At 35.4% G+C, this 25,258-nt stretch overlaps 2 protein-coding genes across 3 annotated transcripts in view; one reads left to right on the plus strand and one right to left on the minus strand.

Moving 5' to 3' along the window:
* The window catches only part of LOC148944155 (uncharacterized), a 131,171-nt gene that overhangs the window by 45,784 nt on the left and 60,129 nt on the right, over positions 1-25,258 (plus strand). For both annotated transcript variants that reach the window (XM_089100036.1, XM_089100035.1), the window contains exon 2: positions 22,074-22,281. In XM_089100036.1, coding sequence (XP_088956162.1) covers positions 22,084-22,281 — 198 coding nt within the window. In that variant the 5' untranslated portion in view covers positions 22,074-22,083. The remainder of the gene's footprint in view (positions 1-22,073; positions 22,282-25,258) is intronic.
* LOC148944157 (uncharacterized) lies at positions 1,860-25,095 on the minus strand. Its single transcript, XM_089100034.1, has 3 exons — positions 25,012-25,095; positions 7,990-8,131; positions 1,860-4,691 (listed from the first exon to the last, which is right to left on the minus strand). Exons 2-3 carry the CDS (start codon positions 8,109-8,111, stop codon positions 3,461-3,463), a joined length of 1,353 nt encoding a protein of 450 aa, XP_088956160.1. The 5' UTR covers positions 8,112-8,131; positions 25,012-25,095; the 3' UTR covers positions 1,860-3,460.

A 25,258-nucleotide genomic window follows, 5' to 3' on the forward strand; every position in this document is an offset into this window, starting at 1 on the left:
AAAGGGTACTAGAACTCTCGATTTCCAATCGAATGAGCCTCTTTTGAAGTTTATACGACGAACCCTTCCATATGAAGTGTCTCTGGGGAACAAAAAATAATAATAAAACATTGGAGCCGTATGGCCTTTACTATAGGCAACGCTATAGCGTTGCCTCTGATATTAATATTGTTGCGGTTAATATAGGAAATGAGGTTAGTAGCTGGTTTTGTATTAAATCAGGAGTTAAGCAGGGTTGTGTTCCATTTTTATTTACATGGATTGTTTTGATGGACTTTGTCCCAAGGAACACAGCGAAGGCTATGTGAGAGCATGGAACCGAAAGAGAAAGTAAAACACTTATAGGTTTAATTATGCTGATGATTTGAGAGTCCTAGATGACAACTTTAGCAAAATGAATGATTTTTTTGGAGATTTTAAGAGTTCAGGGTGCAAGAATAGGCTTGAAGTGTAATGTTAAGAAGATTAAATCGCTTAGACTGGGAATAAGTGAAGGGGAAGAGGTCATGTTGGGTAACGAGAAGATCGATCAGATGGATAGCTTCTCTTACCTATGTAGTACTACTAGTCAAGATGTCAAAAGCAGAATAGCCGAGGCCCAGGTTGTTTTTTTTTCACGGTTAAAAAATGTTTAGAAGAATAGGAAGTATGCGAACCAAGATTAAAATATTGGAAGCTATGGCGATGACAGTGGTCGAATATGATTCTGAAATTACGGTGCTCCAAAAGATGGAGGAAGATTTGTTAGATGTTTTCCAGATTAATTGTCCACGAATTGTTTCGAAAAATCGCCTGACTAGCCGTATTTCAAACAGTAAAGACGTACAAAAAATGTGGTTCTATCCCACTTTCTAGGGCTATAATGAGAGAAAGGTTGAGATGGCTAGGGCACGTTCTGCAGGCGATGGATGACAGATTGCCAAAGATCGTCCTTTTTGACCAACCATCTAGGGCCAGACGAAAAGCAGGTCGTCCCCAGATCGGGTGAAAGGAGGTTGTAAGGAAGGATTTAAGGAACATTCAAACTTATTGGAAGGGTGTAAAGAGGAAGGTTTTGAATAGATTGGGATAGAGGAAGAGCATGCGTAGACTGTTTGTGGTTCTCAAGCATATTGACTCCGGAAATGAAACAAAAAGGCGTTTTGTCATGCCATATGCGACTTTACGATGGCTTCTTCGAGACGAATTTATGCAAAGCACTTAGATGGAAGCATTAGTCTTCATATGGGCTCCTAAAAAGCTCCTTATGGCGTTTGTTTTCCTGCTAGTCACCACAGCATAAATATTATAGATTACCTTCTGTGCTAGTCACGGAGAAGTAAAAAAAGAAAAAAATAGACACATCACTGTTTCAAGCTCTATTTCAAAATTCGCAAAAAAAAATTTTCGCAATTAACTGTTACTGTTAAGATAGACATAATTAACAGTTATTATACCTGGGTGAAATTCAAATGACTGTTTTTTTCGAATATGTAGTTTTTAAACATATTCTTTTAGTTTTCACATAATAAGGGGGTTGGGAGGGGGAGATAGTAAACCTCCGGTCAAAGCTTTTAGACCATGGAGAGTAGAATGGTGTCCATTAAACACTCTTGGCGTACTTTTCCTTTTGAGCCGCTGCCATCTTCGATGGGAATCCTATTTTTCAAAATGCTTAAAAAATTTGTTTTCGCCAATACATGTTTATTATCAAGTCAAAGTTTTTACAAAACGCGTTTCTAAACTTTCGGTTATTACGGGCTGTGGTTTGTTTTTTACTAGGTTGTTGCTATTGTTGCAGCCATGATTTCGCAGAAACGGTCTCTGGGTATGAAACGGCTCACAAGGTTATGCGTATGATTATAACGGATTTGAACACCGGTGCGTATTTGACTGTCCAGGCATACATTTTAGCCAAATCGTGAAGTGAAGTAAGATATATTTGATGCAGGGGTCAATGGTAAAACCTTTTTGTTGAACACACTTGCACCAACACAGCCGTAGATTGAAAAAAATTAATTTCATTTTCAGTTCCATTTCTTCATTTATAGTAATTTTACAACTGTAAACCTGTAAACCACAGACATATTTTAAAAATACTTTTAAGTTTGTTTTTGTAAAGTCTGTTGTTGAAATGGTGTTGACCATTCTTTAAGCTTCCGTGCTTCTTCCAATAGAGGCTCAATTATAAAACTGCCACATACTCTGCTTAGCTCGAGTTCCTTGTTCCCATTATATTGTCGAATTTCAGCATTAATAAATGCTATCATTTTTCCCTTTAGATCATTGTAGTCATTGGCTTAGCCTTAGTAGTCATTGGCTCGTAGTAGTTCAGCATCCTGGTCGCTCACCGACTACTGGTCAAGATCCAGCATCTTCTGCTTATGATTCTATACCGATCAAGAATTTAAGACAGAAAAAACGGGTATAATATAAATAAAAAAGTGGAACAAAAAAAAACAACTTCAAACTTTAAATAATGAAAATCTGAATATTTCCATTCCACGTCCGGGAGCCTTTATCAACGGAAACAGAAATTAAGTTAAACGCAACATATAAAGAAAAAGACGAAAAAAAAACAAATAAATAAAAGTCACATGTTAAAAACCTCCAAAATACTACAATCACTGTAAAAGCATGAATAAGCACATAGAAACGACAAAAGATTTTCTCTTGACACTTTAAGATCTGACAAAAAATTATTTTAAGTGTGATTTGATTGTTGTAACGAAGAATATGCGTTAAAATGCAGGTTTTTTATATTATTAATATTATTATTCCAGTCCCTACCTCTTCAAGAATTAAGTACAGTGAGAGTACCAGAGACTACTGAATGAGCAGTAGTCATTGGTTTGAAATCTGTGGTTATGAATTTTTGACCATGTTGAAATGGCGCACTTTTCATTTTGATCCGCCGCCATATTCAAGGGGACTCCTCGTTTTCAAAGCTCCCAAAAAAATTTCGCCATACACCGTTGCTATTAAGTTAATCTTTTTAACAGTAACCATTCTTGAATCACATTGAAACGCAGCCTTTCTCACTAGACAGTTTTTTTTTTCGAAACACGTTTTTAAACTTTCGGTTATCATAAGTTTTGGTTTGTTCTTTACTAGGCTGTAGCTATTGCTGCAACCATGATTTCGCAGAAATAGTCACTTGGGATAAAATGATTCACAAGAATAGGCGTATGAATTTAACAAATCTTAAGACTTTTATTGCGTGTTCGACTGTCCAGGCATAGCCTACATACCAGACAAACTGGGAAGGGAAATAAGGTATATTTGATGCATTGGTGATGGGTAAAACATTTTTTGGAACTCGCTTGCAGTAACACTGCCGTATATACAAAAATTTCTTTTAGTTTCATGTTTCATTTCTTCATTTATAACAATTTTAACACAAACTTGTAAATCACTAACAGCTTTCAAAAATGGCGTTAAGTTTTATTTTTTAAGCAAAAGTCTATTGTTGAAATGCTGTTTACCATTCTTTGAGCTCCCGTGCTTCTTCAAATTGAGGCTCAATTATAAGACTACCGCATACTCTGCTGAGCTTCAGTTCCTTTTTCCCATTAAATTGTCCAATTTCAGCATTTTTTAGTGCTATAATTTTACCCTTTAAATCACTGTAGTCATTGGCTAAGCCCCACCATCTCCAAATTGTTACTTGTATGCTGAGGTTGGAATCATCTTGCAGAGTAAGGACTATTCTTGGGTAACGATGCTCTAAGTTATATCTTGATTGATGGGATACAATGGCTAGTACATCCACATATTCACCAACATTCAATAGATGAACTTCGTTGATTTTGACAAAGTTGAATTGAAACTTGGGTATCTCTGGGAGCTCTTCCTTTTCTTGTATCTTGGTAAACAAGTTTGCTTTAAGCTCTTTTGGGACTAAGCCCGGAATCAAATGTTCGGAAAATTTTGAAAGATCTCTATTAGCAATTTCTGGGTAGCATACTTCATATATTTTGCCTAACTGTATAGGTTGTGTGTTTTCTTCCACCAGTCTTGTTATTTGCTCATTCCAAATTGTCATACAGATTTTTCCTGTTTCGTCTTCAAGTGTAAGGTTAACCCATTTTTTATCTTCGGTTGTAGGTCCAATGACAGGGGACAATTTCGTAAGGCGCCCAATGATTTTGAATGGTCCTGTGTTTTCTATTCGTCCAAGTGTCCCAATTGAATATTTACATATTGTATCTGTGTTTTGCGACGAGGGTGGGGTATAATAATGCTCCATTGTTTCCTCTTGACTGAAATGGTTAGGCTCATCATCAGGCTGTAACCCTTCAAGAGCTGTAGAACGTGACTCATGGGGCATAAGTTCATTTTTGATATTATTTGTTCGCATTGTTGTTTGGTTAGTGTTTTCTAGAGAAAGACCAAGTGATACATTCAAATTACGCTTAGCTCTCTTTTCTGTCATTTCGACATCTTTGCCGAATGTTGAAATCTGGTCAAGATTGTCAAAGTTATCACCTATAAGGTGTTTTTCCATATATGTCTTAATTACCTTAAAGAAGTTTATACAAAAGAAAATATGGTTTTTTGATTCAATCACTGCATGATAAATCGTCAAATGGTTAATCTCAATAATGCAAAAAGGTAAAAGTTTTAATGCCTCTCCGTATTGTTGATTCGTAGAACATATGAATGCCAAAGTCTTCAGACATCGTCCGTCATTGAGACACATTCTCCATCTTCTGGAAAAAAAATTCCGTTTAATTGTTGCCAGGATTGGAGTGTGGAATACATCAGCTTTCTCTGTATGTTAAGATGATGCCCTAAATAAAACATATGTCACTTGATAATTTTCTGTTTACTTGAAAAAGCTTTCAACACACTTGATCCTAGCGTTATATTTTGAAAACTTCGAACTACGAGTACAAGGGGAAATCTAAAGAATCCTTACAAACTCCTGTTGGTATAAAAGGTACCCTTTCTAAGAGGTTCTTGGTAAATAATATAAGCATCCCTCAAGCTTCTTTTTATGCCCTCTGATACTTGTAATTTGTGTAAATGACCTCCCTTAAGCCTTTTTCACATTAACACGTCGGCCCAATGCGTTGAGTCTACGCTGTAATCGAGTTGCGGAGTTGCGCTTGTGTCGCCTAAAAGTCCCGCATTATGCGAGAATTAGTCATACTAAACACGTTGCACATATTTCTGTTGATTCTGTTAGACTTTCATTAGATTAAATAAACTTTCATTCCTTCAACAATGCAGTTTCATTTGAACTTCCTATAATAAATTTCCAGATTATTTTGGGATTCAATTCTTCTGCTAGTTCTGCAAGCCTAACTCTGAGTAGCTAATGAACTGGATTCAAGCACATACTTGTTCTTATTTTCCAGGTCACTTTGGCACTAACTTTGCAAATGTTTCGTCCAAAACTTCCATCATAAATAATCCAATGGGATTTGTCGGTTACTGGAAACACATTCAAGAATTATGCTTAGGTAACATCTCAGAAAACCGGATTTCATAGCTACTAAAACAAGTGATGGATGATACAATGCATTGGACTTGTGTAATTTGGGCTATATATTTGCACATTAGGCTTGGGGGTGGGGGTTAGATTACGTTACGTTAGGTTGGGTTGGGTTACCATAATGTTGTTTCTAAAGTATTATTTTGTCATCATGTTTTGTTATTTTGGTACTTGTGTCTTAAAGCCATCACACTCAAGTTTTTGTATCGCGGGCATGAGACAAGACCGGTTTTCATGGTCTTTATATCAGACAATATTTTCTTTGGCTCGGTGGGAAACTACATTGTAGCTATATTTTAATGAAATATTCAGTTGGTATTTATGTTCGGGTAGGTTAGTTTAGTTTAAGTAACGCATCTCATATAATGCGGTCTGGGTGCCCCCCCCCCCTCTTCCATAATTCTTTGTTGTAGTTTCCATAATTGTTTTTGATATATTTCATTATGATTAACCTAATCAAGAACTTGAGTGTGGTGGCTTTAAAACACAACTACCGTTATTTTTCATTACCATTAACTTAACTTCATTTTTTGGGTGTTTCCAATAACCGACAAGTACCAATCCCATTAGCACAATCTGGATTTTTAAGTGTTACGATAAAAAAAAATAGATCTTGGTCCTTGTATCAACTCAATGGTACCCAGTGGCAGATCCAGGGGGGTGATGCCCCCCTAACCTAGTCTAAAGTAGTGTAGTTTACTTAATTAACGCAAGTTTGCGTTAATTAAACTTGCTCCTAACGTAAGTTTATCGGATCAGCCTATTTTGCGCCCCCTCCCCCCTCCAAAAAAAAAATTCATATTTTATCCACTAAGAACTCTGTTGCTAATAGAATTTTTGTTGTTGTCGTTTTAACTCCTTGGATCTAAAACAAAAGGCCCGTTTTTTAGCACTAAGATCTTACATCTTTCTGCAAAGATTATCGTTTTTTAACTCATCTTTGTTCTAAGATCTTACAGATCACTGATGTTAGCAAAAAGTGTGAAGACCGCCACTGTTCTGTCATATAGAATAATGATGAGAGAAATTTGATGATCTACTCATCATTGTTCTCAGACCGCTCATCAGAGCAGAATGATGAAAGACGTTTGCACAAAAACGACCAAAGATGTAAAATCTTTGTTCAAAGATTTCACTTTTAAGCGTTTTCTGATAAAAGATGTAAGATCTTAGCACATTTATGAGTGAAAAAACAGGCCTAACATTTTTGTATCCACAAAAATCTCACAAATAAGCTAGAATCTTACCAAAATGCCCCTAAACTAGAATTTTACCAAAATGTCCCCCCTGTCCCCTTTCTTTGGATTTAGCCCTAAGTTAAAGCACAAATATTGGTACTTATGCATTATATCTTACACGCGAAAGAAATCAAGTTTGGTTAAAGCCAATGAAATAAAAAAAAATAGGATGAAAATATAATAGTTTAGAAACAAATTTGGGATATATATTTGCACATTAGGGGGTGGTGGGTAAAGCAAAGCATATATTAAATACGTAACCTAACTTAAGTACCTTTTCCCCCCCTAAACCCCCCAAAACAATAGTTTAGATATTGTAAACGCAATGAGAAACCACGCTTTGTGATCCGTTTATTAATAGCAAATACCCGTTTGACTGGTTTCCTTTAGTATTTCCCTATACAGTCTATAGCGGTGTGTAAGATATAATGCAAATGTACCCAAATATTAACTGATTTTCTTGGTTTTCATTTTTTTTATACTTATTCCTTGTTGATAGTCGTTGGAAAATACCAAATAGTTCTAGTTTGGAAACAAAAAGAAAATCATCGAGATTGTGTATACAGCCTAGGGTCATGCTCAGACATTGTGGTGGGGGTGGTTGGTTGGAGCATAATTGCAACAGTAGCTTTTATTATATTCGGAAAGTGTTTAACGGCAAATCGAATGGTAGGCTCTATATCTTTCAGCTGGTCCAAGCTATCCTATTAATTCAACATTTAGCAAATTTACTTGAGTTTTTAAATAGAAATCTCATAGAAATTTAAATAGAAATCTAAAATGCAAACCTTGAGTTAAGACTTCGTGGGTTTGGTACTTGTTAGTTATCCCCACCACACTCAACTTCGTGATCTGAGTAAATCTGGTCTCTCTGTCTGCATTTGGCGATAATTAGCTCAGTCTCAGTGAGATAAACTACTGTACAGGTATATTTAAATTAAATATTTAATATATAGAGTTTATTATGTTAGGTATTTAATATGATACGTTCTGGGCGGCCTGCTTTCCATAATTCTCTGTTGTAGTATCCACAATTGTGTTTCTAAAGTATTATATTTTCATCATATTTTGGTATATTTCATTATGATTAACCTAATTTCACTTCTTGAGTGTGGTTGGGACAACTAACACGTACCGTGGATTTTGTTGAACTTGGCGGCAAGATTGAAACTAATTCCCAACCTAGACATAAATCATTCTGAATACGCCATACCCTCCCCCCGTGATATGGTGAGGAATGTGCCCTGAGATTATGTAATTGATATTTCTTACCTTTTGTGTCGTGTTGTGATTTCTTTCCCGGCAATAAACTGAACCGCAAAGGCCACTTCGTATTCTCTCTGTCCATTGCTGTCACTCAAATGCTTCAATATACCGTGATTTGGAAGTTCCATTACCCTCTCCTTGTCCACACCTAAATAAACTGTGTTGTTATTTGTGAATCTGAATCACTTTGTCGCTCTATACAAAATTGTTCCGATACCCGCCAAGCCCCTATCTGTTCTTTTGGCTCCAGATGGCCCGAAAATTTAGACGAATGGTTAAACTAAAACAAGTTTCTCAGGCGTTTCCACGAGAAACGTCGATTGACGCCTCTCTGGCAGGGTTGCCAACATTTTTGTCAATGAATATGACAAAACTTGTTTGCCTAAAACAATTGTCAGAACAGATTTATAAACAAAATTTATAATAGGCAAGTAAAGAGCGATTAAAGCTTCATAAAACCGCAATGCCCACATATAGGGAAGGAGGCTAGCCTTCATTAATTCTTCCTTTTTTCCTTTTTAAGATTCCCTTTTTAAGAATCAAAGTGATTTGAGATCAGACCACCCCCCCCCCCTCTACGCTCAGCATTTGCCTCAACACATCCAATCAAAATTTGGAGATAACCATATTATTCATCGTAGTTGAAGGTTTCGGAAATTATGTCTGTGAGGAATACAATCCCCCCTCCCTATAGCTCTCAGGGAAAGGGTTTTAAGTCATGCCCTTGAAGCATAACTCATTTGATTGGTAATCATAAGCTCTAGTGCTCTTTTTAAGCGTCAATGTGATCACAGCGCAGTTAAATTATAACAGAGTTAAACTAAAACAAGGTTCTCAGGTAACTTCATCAACGAGAAACGTCGATTGACGCCTCTCTTGGGGTGGTTGATTAATCGGAGCTGAAAAGGGTCGAATGCTACCTATTCATTGCGTCAACCCTTTTTGGGATTGGGCCTTAACAGACAAGAATCTTCTGGAGGTAGGGTGTAAGTTCACAAAATGTTGGTAAGGGGAGGGAGCAAGAATTGTTTTTAATGAAGATACCAAAATATATACTTTTTAAAATTTGGGGGAAGGGATGGGGCAATTTTGCTTTTTTTTTTCAGTATAAATATGGTACTAAAAGCAATTTTTCAAATCTAGGGGGCAAAAGCCCCTCCCCTAATTGATGCCCTGGCAGCGAGATTACACTGAAATGCCATAGTTTTACTTTATTTGCAAGAACCATATATGTGTACTAGTATTTTATGTAATTTTAAAGTTTGCTGAGACATTTTGGAGGTTTTGGGAATTTTTTGGAAGGCGTAAGATAATACTGGTATTCACGAATTTACTGGATGGCCTAACTATACACAGAGTTACACTTATCTCTACCCTAAAGTTGATCTGAAGGAAGCCCTTGTGGAACATTGGTAAATGTAAGCTCAAATGGGCAACTAAGATAAGATAAGATAAGTTTTATTCTTCATTAAATACACATACAGTATTACATGTTATTAATCCCTCAAAGGCTCATTGGCCTGTACAAAGAGGGAAGACATATGAATTACATACCCAGAGATAAAAAACAAAAGAAAATTTAAAATGATCACCTACTCACATATGAAGGAGAAGAAAAGAAAATATAGATAAAATGGAAACTATAGAAAAAATTAGAATAAATAAACTAAATTAATTAATTATATTAAAAAGACTGAAAAAGAAAAATAATAATAATAATAATAAAAAAAAAAAAAAAAAAAAAAAAAAAAAAATTACTATAAGCGAATTCCTATCGTCGAAACAAAATTATGTGTATTGTCAGGTAGAACCAACATCATAATAGCTGTTACGATATTATTCATAGCTCTTATCCAAGATATTAAAATATCATAACTTAAGCCATGTACAGCCCTTTTAAACTTATATTTAAAACTATATAAATCCCAGTTCAATCAGCTCTGCTTATTTCTAAGGCTAGGTAGCAAAATTGACGTTTATGGGTTAATTCAGTCATAAGGCTTATAATTATTGAACTATAATAAAATGGTGCGAAAGCAATAAAATTTATCATGAATGCTACTCCTTAGTGAACTATACAAGTTTCAGCAATAAATATTGATAGTCATACCTGAGGCCTGGGAGTCATACCGCAGAAAAGACCACCATAAAACAAACTAAACATTCAGGGGACATCAGGGACATCAAATCCACAAAAAAAAAAAAAAAAAAAAAAAAAAAAATTAATTATTCAGTTAGATTATTAAATAAATGGTCCTTAAGAATCCTCTTGAAATTGCCAAACGATTGGCATTTATGTACTGAATAATGCCGGGAGTTCCAAACCTGATGACAAGCGATGAGGGGATTGAAATCTGACGGCACAGTGGGAGTAGAAGGAATGCAGATATTATGTGACGAACGAAGGTTATATGGAGCTGAATCAGAAATAAACTGAGGAGTTTTTCGAAGAGATTTTGGAAGATTGCCATGAAGCTGATGAAAAACAAAAGAAGTACGAGAAAGAATGTAGATAGACTGTAGATTTAGAAGCGGTCTTGGTGAAGAACGGTTGGTGTCCATAATCAGACGCCGTGTTTTATCATACATAACAGAAAGCGACCGCAGTGTACAAGGAAAAGTAGACATCCATACTATGGGGCAATAAGAGACATATGACTGGAAAAGGCAGAAAAAACAAGCTTCAGAATAGATCCAGGAAAGGTGTGTTTGAGTTTTTGAATGACTCCCAAACTCCGTGAGACCTTAACCCTAATCATGGCTATATGGTGTCTAAACGAAAGGTTCTCATCAAGCAGGATACCAAGAAACCGGACCAACCGATTCTTTGGTCTACACAAGGAGCCTTGTGACACCTGAAGCTGTGTCAGTTGAGGGAAAGCTACACCAATTCGAGAAAAAATAAGAAAATTTGACTTGGTAACATTCAAGGCCAAGTAATTTGCATCAAACCATGAAACTGCTCTCTCAAATATTGCCACCAGATTAGACCTGACATCACATTCTGTCCTCCCTAGAGTCCCAAATGTGCTGTCGTCAGCAAAAGCAACGAGGCAATCTTCGTTAGAAGTAGCATTGGGACACGAAGGAATATCCGGATGACACAGATTGCAGCATACTAGAGGACTGGTGTTCTTGACTGCTGAAATCAGATCATTGACATAAATCAGATATAAAATGGGGACAAGAACAGATCCCTGGGGGACACCATATTCTACTTCAGAAGGGCTCCGGAAAAGTGGATCAATTGAAATAAGTCTACCAGAAAGATATGATTCAAACCAATAGAAAGCATTTGATTTTATAACAATATGCGATAAATTCCAAAGAAGAATCTGATGAGTCAAAGAATCAAAAGCTTTACGAACATCCAAAATAAAGCTGCCGGGATAAGACCAAAATCTATTGCCGAATGAATGAAATTCAAGAGAGATGCGCAAGCATGCTCTGTAGAGTGATTCGATCGGAATCCAAACTGGAAATCATGGAAAATCCAGAAAACTAAGAAGCCTGGATAGCATAGCCTTCTCGAAAATTTTGCTGAAAACAGATAGAAGAGAAATTGGCCTATAATTAGCAGGATCACTCCGGGACCCACCTTTATACAGCACTATAACCTTAGCTCGCTTGAGTGTAACTAGCATAACTTATAGCCCTCGTCCTGAGTCTTGGGGGAATTATCCAACTTGAAACCATACTTACTTTATCTTTAGACTATTTTGAACAAAATGGCTATCAAAATTCTGATCGGAAGTATTTGGGGAAAAGGGCGACGGGGGGGGGGCTGGTTTGCCTCCGATCATTTTGACTTTCAAAAAGAGAACTAGAACTTTCAAATTGAATGAGCTTCCTCCCAAGTTTATATGACCAACCCTTCCGTAAAACCTTTTATGGTAACAATAAGCAACTTTCATAACTTGCAGTCCTTGTCCTGGGGGCTCTGGGGGGTTTTATCCACCCGGGAGGCTATTAGAACTTTGGACAAATTTTGAACAAAATGGCTATCTCAATATTTTGATCGGATGGATTTGGGTAAAGAGGACTTGTGGGGGAGAGAGGTTAGACTTAAGAAGACTAGAAGTTTCGATTTGCATTTGAATCAGCCCCTCCAAAATTTATACAACCAGTCATTGCATAAAAATCACATTGCTGTTCTGTTAGTGCATTCCTGCTTGAAACGCTGATGTAAATTAATTAAATTTTAGTGTAAAACTGAGAGTGGGGATTGAAGGTGGTGGGAGCCAGGGAGATGGTTTACGTATGCTTTGTTGTGTCGTTCTTTACTTTCGCTTGAGAAACACTTTGTCAGTGCCGCTTACACTAAATACACATAAGTAGTATGTTACCTTATACTTCTGAGCCTTTATGTTCCTTCCTGTGCTATTCTGGGCCTTTACGTTCCTTCCTATGCTATTCTGGGCCTTTACGTTCCTTCCTATGCTATTTGGGGCCTTTACGTTCCTTACTATGCTATTTGGAGCTTTTACGTTCCTTCCTATGCTATTTGGGACCTTTACGTTCCTTCCTATGCTATTTGGGCCCTTTACGTTCCTTCCTATGTCATTCGGGGCCTTCCTATGCTATTTTCAAATAGAGTGAGTATCCTCTCACATGGCCTTATACTTTGGGTAGACTATGTTCCATCTTGTACTAGTTGGAAATTGCATAATATGTTATGAAGGACAAGTTTTCTGACATAATTTACGTAGACTAGATTTCTACTTCATGATTACATACACTATTAGAGATATCAAAATGATATCTCATTTGCATTAAGCTAACTCAATTTGCGAAAAGGTATTCCATTTGCACAACTCTGCTCTGATTGAATTGTCACCGACAATGGGTCAAAAACGACATGTAATCAATGCTAAGCCTTTTTTTATTGCTAGGGGATTAATCAATTCACTTTTTAGTGCTAATTTACAAAGCTCCAAATGCGAACATTTTGAAAAGCAGACCGGTTTTTTTTTTGTTTGGCATTTGCAAAAAAGGGGTAATGAGAGAATGGATAATTTTTTAAAATTAAATATCTGAATAAAATATGTGTGGAGGGATGGGATGATGGGAGAATGATTTCTTAGAGTACTTATAGTGCTGTACTATGTGTCTACTTGCTAGCGAAAAAAAAAACCCGTATGATTGAATTTAACTAAATCAAAATACACTATGTGCAAGCAGATTTTCAAAATGTATGAAGGCGGAGAAAAAAAAGGAATAAACTGATCAGCGGTTAAGGTAACCCCGAAGGAGTTGTTAACTCAGGTAATTTGTTATAAGTTTGAAACAACATCAGTCTATGAAAAATGGCTAACGACGATAGAATGACATTGTGACTTGACCTAGCTTTACCTTTCTGATGTGGTCTGTATAATACACAAGTGATGTTTGATAAGTATTGTCAATTTAACATAGGATCTAACGTTCCCTTCGTTCCCCCATTTCTGAGGGCAGGGGAGAGGAGGGGGGTCAATTTTCGTGGGAAAAACAAAAATACTCAGAATCGAAAAAAAATGTGATCTGCCTCAAGGCGAAGGCTCAGAGGCCCTTCGTTCCCCCATTTATGAGGGCAGGGGTGGGTGAGTGGGGGAGTCACTTTTGGACAGAAAACAGAAAATACTCAGAATCGAAAATAAAGCGTGATCTGACAGAAGGAGACGGCCCAGAGGCCCTTCGTCCCCCCTTTTCTGAGGGCAGGGGAGGGGGGGGTCAATTTTGGGGGAAATACCAAAAAATACTCAGAATCGAAAATACAGCGTGATCTGCCTCAAGGGGGAGGCTCAGCGCCCCCTCCATTTCCCATTTCTGTGGAGGAATTGATTTTTGTGGGATGGTATGGAAAAATGGTACGTGTTAAATATTCGGCTAAACACTCGACTATAAATAAGGCTATTACGTCTTTCTGAACTTTCTGTGAGAGGCGGGTGTAATTAGTTAGTTTAAATAATTCTAAGAGGAATTGAGTCTTTTGGTTGTTGTGGAAAAATGGTACGTATTGGATGGTTGGGTAAACACGACTAAAAAACACTTCACTATAAATAAGGCTATTGTATTTTTCTGAACTTTTTAGGGCGGGGGTAAGTATTTAGTTTAAATAATTCTAGGAGGAGTTGATTTTTGTGGGTGGTACGAAAAAATGGTACGTGTTAAATATTCGGGTAAACATTCGACTATAAATAAGGCTATTGTGCCTTTCTGAACTTTCCGTGAGTGGCGGGGGGGGGGGGGGTTAAGTATTTAGTTTAAATAATTATAAAATGAATTTAGTTCTGGGGCTGGTGCGGAAAAATGGTACGTGTGGGATAAATTAAGTTTTGCGATGGGTAAAAATGGTATTTATTTAGAACCCGATAAACAGGTGACTTGAAATGCTTCATTAGAAATAGTTTATTGCTAATGATACCTCCTCGACAGATATTTTTTCTGTTGTATTTTATAGCTATTAGCCAAATGTTGCTCTGTGTTTGTCACACCAACTAGTAAATATTTAATTTTTATTATTCAATTATTTTCAGTGTAAGCCAATATAATTACATCATACTTTTATTCTAACTTAACTTGTAGGACTTCTTGTAGACTTCTAGAATAAGGATTCATTCCCTCGACTAAATCAGTTTATTCATGTAAAATAGTGAACAAAAGACTATTAATTCTCCGTATTCTTCTTCTTCTTCTTCTTATCTAGCTAAACGTTGCGCTGGGTTTGTCACACCAACTAGTAAATATTTATCGGACTTTTATTTTTTCCGTTCAATTATTTTCAGTGTAAGCCAATATAATGCTAGGGGGAGTAAAAATGGTAGTTATTTAGTACCCAGTAAACAGGTGACTATATGCTTCATTAGAAGTAGGTTATTGCTAATGATACCTCCTCGACATATCTTCGCTGTTTGAATATTTAAAGAAGCTAATGCATAGTCTCCATATAATTCTAGGCCCAGCGGCAGCTGAGATCAAGCTTCAGATTTTGCATGATCAAACAGAGTTTAGTCTAAATTTGTCACCAAACTTGGAAGTAACCAGTAAATTCTTCCTTGAATTTACCTCTTCGATAAATAAAAAGACTTTTCACTTGAGACATTCTGACAAAATCCTAAGTAATTAACAAACTCATTTTTCAAGTTATCTCTAGGATACACAATGCAGAAATTTCATTTAAGAAACTAAGAAAAAATTTTAAGTAAGTAAGTAAGTAACAAATTCTTTCTTGAAGTCACATCTTGGAAACACAATACAGAAATTTTATTAAGGAAATCATGAAAAAATTGGAAGTAAGTAGCAAATTCTTTCTTGAATTCACCTGCTGGATAAACAAACGGACATTTCGTTCAAGAAATTATGACAAAATTCTAAGTAAGTAACAAACTCTTTCTTGAAATTACCTCTGGGATACACAATTCAGAAATTTCATTTAATGAATAATTAAGCAATTCTAAGCAACTAACAAACTCTGTCCTAAAGTTATCTCTTGGGTACACAACTCGTAGACTTCATTAAAGAAATTATGTAAAGATTGTAAGTAAGTACGTAACAAATTCTTTCTTGAAGTCACCTGTTGGATACACAATACAGAAATTTCATTAAATAAATTATGAAAAAATTGTAAGCAATTAACAAACTCTTTCCTGAAGTCACCTGCTGGATAAACAAAAAGACATTTTACTCAATAAATTATGTAACAGTTCTAAGTAAGTAACACACTCATTACTGTTTATAAGAGTTTAACTTACGATGGTAGTATGAAAGTCGAACTTTTGCGAAGAATTACTATAGGATTAACTGTCTCGTCCTTAAGGTTAACTATTGGATACCAACTGCAAAAAATTATATCAAGAAGTTACGAAAATATTTGTAATTAAGTAACAAGCTCTTTATTCATTTCACTTCTTAGATATACTGTACCTATTCTTCATTCAAGACATTATGAAAAAATCGCAAGTACGTAACAAACTACTTGTTGTTTTCACCTCTTTGATATACAATGCGGATATTTAATTCAATAAATTCTTAAAAAATTGTAAGCAAGTAACAAACTCTTTCCTGAAGTCACATCTTGGATACACAATGCAGAAACTTCATTTAAGAAACTATGAAAAAATTGTAAATATGTAAGTAACCAATTCTTTCTTGAAGTCACCTCTTGAATACACAATGCAGAAACTTCATTTAAGAAATTATGAAAAAATTGTAAATAAGTATCAAATTCTATCGTGAATTACCCCGCTGGAAGCAACAAAAAGGAATCTCATACAAGGAATAAAGAAAAAATACCTTATAAGTAGCAACCACCTCTTTGCTGTCAACCCATTTATACACAATTCAAAAATATTATGTCAGATACTATAACAAAATTGTAATCCCGTAACAATCTATTTCCTTATGTCACTTCTTCGAAGCACAATGCAGAAACTTCATTTAAGAAACTATGAAAAAATTTGTAAGTAATTAAGTAACAAACTCTTTCTTGAAGTCACTTCTTGGATACACAATACAGAAATTTCATTAAAGAAGCTATGAAAAAATTGTAAGTAAGTAGCAAATTCTTTCTTGAATTCACCTGCTGGATAAACAAAAAGACATTTCGTTCAAGGAATTATGACAAAATTCTAAGTTAGTAACAAACTCGTTATTGTTTTCATGAGTTAGATATAAGATGTAGAAATTTGGTTCAGAAAATTATGGAAAAATTCTCAGTAATTAACAATTTCTTTCTTGAAGTCAACTCTTGGATTCAAAATACGAATATTTCATTCAAGAAATTATGAAAATATTTGTAATTAAGAAACAAGCTCTTAATTGATTTCATCTCTTGGATATACAATACAGATACTTCGTTCAATAAATTATGAAAAAATCGCAAGTAAGTAACAAACTCTTTATTGTTTTCACCTCTTGGATATACAATGCGGATATTTCATTCAATAAATTATGAAAAAATTGTAAGCAAGTAACAAACTCTTTCCTGAAGTCACCTCTTGGATACACAATGCAGAAACTTCATTTAAGAAACTATGAAAAAATTGTAAATAAGTAAGTAATAAATTCTTTCTTGAAGTCACCTCTTGGATACACAATGCAGAAATTTCATTAAAGAAATTATGAAAAAATTGTAAGTAAGTAGCAAATTATTTCTTGAATTCTACTGCTGTAAAAACAAAAATAAATTTAGTCCATAAGTTAAGACAAATTATAAGAAAGTAACAAACTCTTTCTTGAAGTTACCTCTTGGATACACAATGCAGAAATTTCATTTAAGAAATTATGAAAAAATTGTAAGCAAGTAACAAACTCTTTCCTGAAGTCACCTCTTGGATACACAATGCAGAAACTTCATTTAAGAAACTATGAAAAAATTGTAAGTAAGTAAGTAACAAATTCTTTCTTGAAGTCACCTCTTGGATACACAATACAAAAATTTCATAAAAGAAATTATTAAAAAATTGTTAGTAAGTAGCAAATTCTTTCTTAAATTCACCTGCTGGATAAACAAAAAGACATTTCGTTCAAGAAATTATGACAAAATTCTAAGTAAGTAACAAACTCTTTATTGTTTTCACGACTAAGATACACGATGTAGAAATTCTATTCAAGAAACAATGAAAATATACTCAGTAAGTAACAATTTCTTACTAGAAGTCATCTATTGGATAAACAATACGTAAATTACATTCAAGAAATTATGAAAATATTTGTAAGTAAGTAACAAACTCTTTATTGATTTCACCTCTTGGATATACAGTACAGATACTTCATTCAATAAATTATGAAAAAGCGCAAGTAAGTAACAAACTCTTTATTGTTTTCACCTCTTGGATATACAATACTGAAATTTCATTCAATAAATTATGAAAATTTGTAAGCATCTGACAAACTCATTGAAGTCACCTCTTGGATACACAGTATAGAAATTTCATAGAATAAACTATGAAAAAATTGCAAGTAAGTAGAAAATTTTTTCTTGAATCCACCTGCTGGATAAACAAAAAGACATTTCGTCCAAGAAATTATGAAAAAATTATAAGTAAGTAACAAACTCTTTATTGTTTTCACGACTTAGATACACGATGGAGAAATTTAATTCAAGAAATTATGAAAAAATTTTCAGTAAGTAACAATTTCTTTCTTGAAGACAATTCTTGGATACACAATACGGAAATTTCATTCAAGAAATTATGAAAATATTTGTAAGTAAGTAACAAACTCTTTATTGATTTCACCTCTTGGATATACAGTACAGATACTTCATTCAATAAATTATGAAAAAATCACAAGTAAGTAACAAACTCTTTATTGTTTTCACCTCTTGGATATACAATACGGAAATTTCATTCAATAAATTATGAAAATTTGTAAGCAAGTAAGAAACTCTTCCATTAAGTCACCTCTTGGATACACAATGTAGAACCTTTATTAAATAAATTGTGAAGAAATTGCAACTAAATAAGTAATTAACAAATTCATTATTGAATTTACCTCTTTTATAAACAAAAAAAAGTTATTTCATTCAAGATACTATGAAAAACTCTAAGTAGGTAACAAACCCTTTATTAAATTCGTCATTGGGTTGCACAATACAAAAATTTAACTCAGGAAACTATGAAAAACATTGCGAACAAACTCTTTCTCGAACTCGCTTCCTGGACAGACAATACAGCAATTACACTCAAGAAATTATGAAAAAATTGTAAGTAAGTAGCAAACTGTTTCTTGAATTCTCCTCCTGGATGCACAATACAGATATTTCATTCAAGAAATTATAAATAAATTGTAAGTAAGTAACAAACTCTTTCTTGAATACACCTCTTGGCTACCCAATACGGAAATTTCATTCAAGAAATTATGAGAAAATTCCAAGTAAGTGACAATCTCTTTCTTGAAGTCCCCTCTTGGATACGCAATACGATACGGAAATTTCATTCAAGAAATTATGAGAAAATTCCAGGTAAGTAACAATCTCTTTCTTGAACTCCCCTCTTGGATAAACAATGCTGATATTTTATTCAAGAAATTATAAAAAAAAGGAAAGTAAGTAACAAACTCTTTATTGATTTCACCTCTTGGATATAAAAAAAAGACACTTCCTTCAAGAAATTATGACAAAATTCTAAGTAAGTAAAAAAAAACTCATTCTTGAATTCGGCGTTTGCATGCACAATACAGAAATTTCATTCTATGGGACCTCTACACGTGATTAAACACGTTTTGAAACTACGTGCTATTTGCTTGTCTTTCCTTGGTACCTTTCCAGACGAGTAGGGTGTTTCCACTGACTTTGACACATTGCAAAAAAGTAAACAGTATAAACATTCAACGTTTTCAATCACCCTATTTTCTTAGACAACATCCATTTTTTGTAAGGGGTTAATCAGAGACAGCGGAGATTGCTCGATATACTATCACTTGACTGATGATTGGTTACACACCACAACGGTACATACACAGTGAGAAAAACATGCAAAGTCGACATAGCTTTATTTCATTTTTTAAGGTTAATTTAGACGAGGTTACGTGCGCGCACGTAACCTCGTCTAAATTAACCTTATAAGCATTATAAACCCATTCTTTTGATACATCTATTGACATCAAAATTCCGTTTTTAAAAGTTTCGATCACTATTGAGCCGTATCGCTTGTTTTTTTTTTGTTTTTTTTTTATTACGTATATGTCATTACGTATATGAGGGGGTTTTCCCCTTATTCAATACCACGCTCTTTACGTTAAAAGTAAAAAAAAAATTGATTCACAAACCCCTTAATCACAAAGGCCGTTTAATTAGAATAGATATCTCTTTTGAAACCACTAAAAAAAAACTGTAGCTTAATGTGCGTGTTTTTGACTTGGGGGAGAACCCCCTCACATACGTTATAATTTCTGTTCGTTTTAAGTTCTAATATTCCTTCTTACATTTCAGTTGAAAAAACTTGTTTTTTTATTTAATTTCTGATCGTTTTTTAAATAATGCTTGGAAATCCGGCGCCGCCTTCATAGAAATGTCCCTTACCCCAAAGAAACATCCTCTACGGAAATATTCTCCAGAGTAACCCTCTCCTCTAGCCCCTCCCCCCCCCCTCCAGAAAAAATCCTTCCTGAAAATAGTTGTATACCTCCCAATAACCAATAAATAATGCTGGCAAGTCCGGCGCCCCCTTCATGGCAATTTCCCTTCCCCCATGAAAACTTCCTTCATGAACAGATCCTCCAACATAACCACCGACCCACCCTTCCCTCCCACTACCAGAAAAAAACCTCCTGAAAACTTCTGTATACTTCCCAATAACCAATACTATATGTTAACATTGGGTAAAGTTCATAACTTTTAGTCCTCCCTCTGGGGACTTCGGGGGGTTAAGTCACCTTGAAAGACATATTTATCATATTTTCGACCATGCTGAAAAAATGGCTATCTCAAATTTTTTATCGGGTGACTTTGGGAAACAATGAGCGTGGGAGGGGGCCTAGTTGCCCTCCATTTTTTTTGGTCAATTAAAAAGAACGCTAGAACTTTCAATTTCCGTTCCAACGAGCCCTTCCACTATATTCTAGGACCAATGGGTCGATACGATCACCCCTGGGAAAAAAAAAAAATAAATAAACACGCATCCGTTATATTTCTTATGGCAAAAAATGGAAAATTCCACATTTTTGTAGATAGGAGCTTGAAACCTCTACAGTATGGTTCTCTGATACGCTGAATATGATGGTGTGATTTTCATTAAGGTTCTATAACTTTTAGGGGGTCTTTCCCCCTTTTTTTGAAAATCAGCCAAATTTTCTCAGGCGCGTAACTTTTGATGGGTAGCACTAAACTTAATGAAAGTAATATATTTGAAATCAGCATTGAAATCTGATTCTTTTGATATATATATTGGTATCAAAAACCCGTTTTCTAGAGTTTCGGTTACCATTGAGCCGGGTCACTCCTTACTTACAGTTCGTTACCACGAACTGTTTGATGCGCATTTTTTTTTTTTATATCGTTTTATATCATGGTATGACTGATGCAATCCGAGCGGGAGGGAGTTTTTTTTAGTCAAGTTTTGATTAAATATTGTTTTAATCTTTTTGAAACATACTTACTTTGGATTTCGTGACTTCAGGGCAATATTGCCTTACTACTCAGAAGCTCATTCTGAGAAAAACAATTTGGAGAGGGACATGAATATGGGGAACATCTTAACCCCCCCCCCCCTCCCCTGGATTTTTTGCCCCTTCTATAGGCTATTTTGGAAAACATCTTTTTGGTATTTTCATTGAAATTATGTATTCGTTTGGCGTTCTTATTGAAAAAAAATCAAAAACAAAAATATCGCCCGCTTAGATTTTTAGAAAATACATTAACCCCCAGTATATTTTGTCAAATGACGCCACTGGCTGGGAAACATTGAAATTTTATTATTATTTTTTCTGTTTTGAGTTTCAAGTTCACTCTATACTTCCATCCAGGGACGTCTACAGAATTAATGTGGGGAGTGGGCACCGATAGAGTTTTGTTTCCTCATTTGTATTTTTGCCTCCCTGATCCTGTAATTAGTGTAATTTTCAACCTTCGGGGGGGGGGAAGTACCCTAAAACCACCCCCTAGATTTGCCCCTGGCGATTGGCCATGCTTCATAACTATACACAGAGGACACCAATTCCTACAGTGAAGTTGGTGTGAAGGAACCCCTCTTGGAACATTGGTAAAATTGTAAACTCAATGTCCGGTTTTGTCTTTTACATCTCAGTCCCCCCCCTCCAGGAAATTTTTTCTGGTTCCTCAATAAGGGCAGAACTATGTGCACCATTGGCCCTGGGTAGGGAGGGAGTATGGTTTGGTAGCATCCGCTGCTGTGGAAAATATTGTTTCTGTATTCTTACTACCTAAAATTGCTTTGATTTGGATCCCATTTCTTTTACGCCCATTCACAGTTTGTTCTCCCTTCCTTGCAACTGTATTATCTGTTAGTACTTGGTCTGTATTCCATCGGATGGAGTTGGGCTAAAATTTGGACTACGCCACTTCAAACAAAATCTGCAGAAAGAATTATGTCACTTTGAAAAACGGCAGTATGCAAATAAAATTCATCCATTAAACCAGTCTCTTTTTTTAGGTGAAGTAACATGGATCCAATTTTAGAATCAAGAGAGCATGAGCTCGAGTTGTTTTTTACTGAAAATTTTTCAACCATGAACAGACATGAGCTGCTTAAGCGCCCTACAGTTGACTTGGTCATAGAATTTTTGTTTAACTTCCTTAAATTGATACCAACAAAAAGTGATGAAAAATTTGAAGAGTATCTCAAAGCTGTTACAACACGTGTAAGTTAAACTTTTATAAATTAGCTTACTATTTTTGTCGTATGTGTGTTATAGATTTCAGGTTTTTATGTCAAATTTAATTTCAAATTGAGAAGGCCACGTGTCTAGCTTTTGATTCCCTTTGCGTACATTATAGATACAGATTGCCAATCTTTAGAAGCTAGACAAAATTGAAAATTCAGGTAGGAATGCTAAAATATTACTGAACCATGACCCAGAAAGTTTTATTGCATTTTAAAAGAGACAATTTTCGGTTTCAATCAAGATTATCAATCTGTACAAAGTTTTTAAAAAACATCGAATTTAATTGCAGCAGATATAGTCCAAAATAAAAATTTATTCTACCTAAATTAAAAAAAACTGTGATTTTTAGTGACGGCAGAGATATTTCTTAGATGGGGCTGCCGATACATTATTATTCACAAAAAGAAATTCTTGTGGTTTTTTTCCAAAATATCCTTGAATGGAGTTGCAAAAAAATGGAAAATAAGCAATCCATGAAAAGCTATTGAAAGTGAATGCAACCATCCATCGTACAGTAGCCTATATTTGGAATCAGATAAAGAGAAAGTAAAAACTGATGCAAAGGTAGTGATGAATTAACGCTTTTTTCCTATCGTTTAAATACAAAAAATGGCTTCAAGAGATGGCGCTCCAAGTCACGGCTAAGCAGAGTTGTTCCATTTTGAAGGAAAATTTCGACAGAGGTTACAAAATTGCACTTTTCAGCAAAAATCAGCAAAAACTGATGCAAAGGTAGTGAGGAATTAACGCTTTTTCACGCATTCTAACGAAACATCTGAATTTCGGTGATCAGGTGAGTGTGATATGACGGTTGCCAGGAGAACACCAAAATCCCGTTTTGTTTACCATTAGTCAACACCGTTCATTGCAACTATTCATATCAAATCCCTTATTGCTCTTACCTTCTCGTGCCTTCCCGCTCGTGGGAGTGGCGCGTTGTGTGTGGTGATGTCTGCCCTGGCACTTGCTGTTCTATTGCAATGTTGTTTCCTTGTTAGTTGATATTTGTTCAGTTAATAAATCTTTGGCTGAGTGCTAAGTAATCAGTGTGGATTTTGTTTTCTCGACCGATTCAACTGATTCCAAGTGAAACTTGAAGCCTGCATCACGGAAGAAGTGGGATCCTTGGTGAACTTTACATGCACAGAGTGTGTTTTCATTTTTTTCAACATCCCCCTCAATATTCCCTGAAAGTAGTCAAAAGTAGATGTATTAGCATTTACAACCAGTTGCATTTGCAGCTACAGTAGTAGTAGTAATAGGACGAGGAGGAGTATTGGCCCTGAAATTTTCAAGTTAACACCCTTACCCGTTCCAATATATTGCAGATGCAACTTTTTGAAAACCTGAATGCAGAGTGTCTTTTGATTTAGCTCAATATACACCCCACATTCCCCGAAATTTCATCTCAGTACCCCTAGTCCTTTCGGACACATTCTGGATCAAACATTCCCTCTTCCCAAGCGAAAAATCTTGCTTGTAAAAAGTTGACAAATTGCATGATTTTTATCTCATGCCCCGGGTTCTGTGGTAGCATGGCATCGCCGTAGGCATAGCTATTAAACCTTTTGACTATTTTGAATAAAACAGCTTTTTGAAATTTCTATCAGTTTTAAGGGGGCATCTAAAAGGGCAAGAGGAGGGGGATGGATTGTTGCCCTCCGTTCTTTTTCATCGTGCCTTTAAAGTTTCAACATAATACCCTTAGTGGGTCCTTAGATGTTGCTGTTGTGGGCTTTTGACAACCGTCCTGCATACATTGTCTTTTCATTTTGTTTGATATCCTCTCTACATTTTCCAAAAGTTTTACCTTAATATCCTTTGTCTTTTTGAAGACTCAGGTTCAAACATCCCCCTTTTCTCAATAACCAACTTTATATATAAATGCTGGGCAATCTATATAACTTACAACAATTGTGGCAGGCGCCCTGGGTGGTTACATCATCCCCGGAGATATAGTTATTTGGCTTTTCGACTATTTTGAACAAGATAGGTCTTTCAAAATTTTGATCAGATATATTTGGGGTAGGGTAGCTAAAAGGTCAAGGGAAGGGGGCTGCAGCCCTCCAACCACTTTGCAAAATGTCCTGAAAGTTTTAACTTAATACCCTCAGCCATTCTTAAAATTGTACAAATTCGTCTTTTTTTATAAACTGGATGCACATAGTGCCTTTTGATTTAACTCAACATATCCTTCAACATTCTCTTAAGTTTCACCTTCATATCCTTAGCCTTTTTGGACATACCCAGAATTAAACATTTCTTCTTTTCCTTATGATAAATCCTGCATGTAAACAGTGGGCAAATTGCATAATTTACAATCCTTGCCCTGGGGCTGTTGGGGACATGGCATCTCCGGTGAAATATCTATTGGATCTTTTGACTAGTTTGAACAAAATGCCTATTTAAAAATTTCATTCAATGTTTAGGAGAAGGGACACCTTGAGGGGTATTTTGATCAGATGCATTTGTGGGAAAAGGGAGTGGGAGGAGGGCTGGTTGCCCTTTGATCACTTTTTGACTCTTAGAATCAGCACTAGAAATTTCGATTTTTAAACGAATGATTCCCCTTCGAAGTATATACGACCACCCCTTTCATATGAAGTGCCTCTGGGAAAGAATAAATAAATAATACGTTGAAGCCTTATGGCTCTTTACTATAGGCAACGCTAGAGCGTTGCCTCTGATAATATCAAGAGTCCTTACTTTTGTATTTTCAACCAGTGTTTTTATCCTTTGATTTTCTGAACTTTTTATAGCATTTCTATAACTGTAGGAAGACACGAATTTGTTATGATGTTTTAAATTAATCGTATGCAAGAGTGTTTGCAAACTGTTACTGATAAAGGCTTTTATGGCATATTTTTTTTTAGAATATCACGTCATCTTTCTGTGGAGTTTAGATAAGTAAATAAATACAATATATCTTACACCTTATCCTGACTTGAGTAAA

Source organism: Artemia sp. Qi Xiang Cuo, chromosome 14, assembly GCF_049724085.1.
Source record: "Artemia sp. Qi Xiang Cuo chromosome 14, ASM4972408v1, whole genome shotgun sequence".
NCBI lineage: Eukaryota > Metazoa > Arthropoda > Branchiopoda > Anostraca > Artemiidae > Artemia > Artemia sp. Qi Xiang Cuo.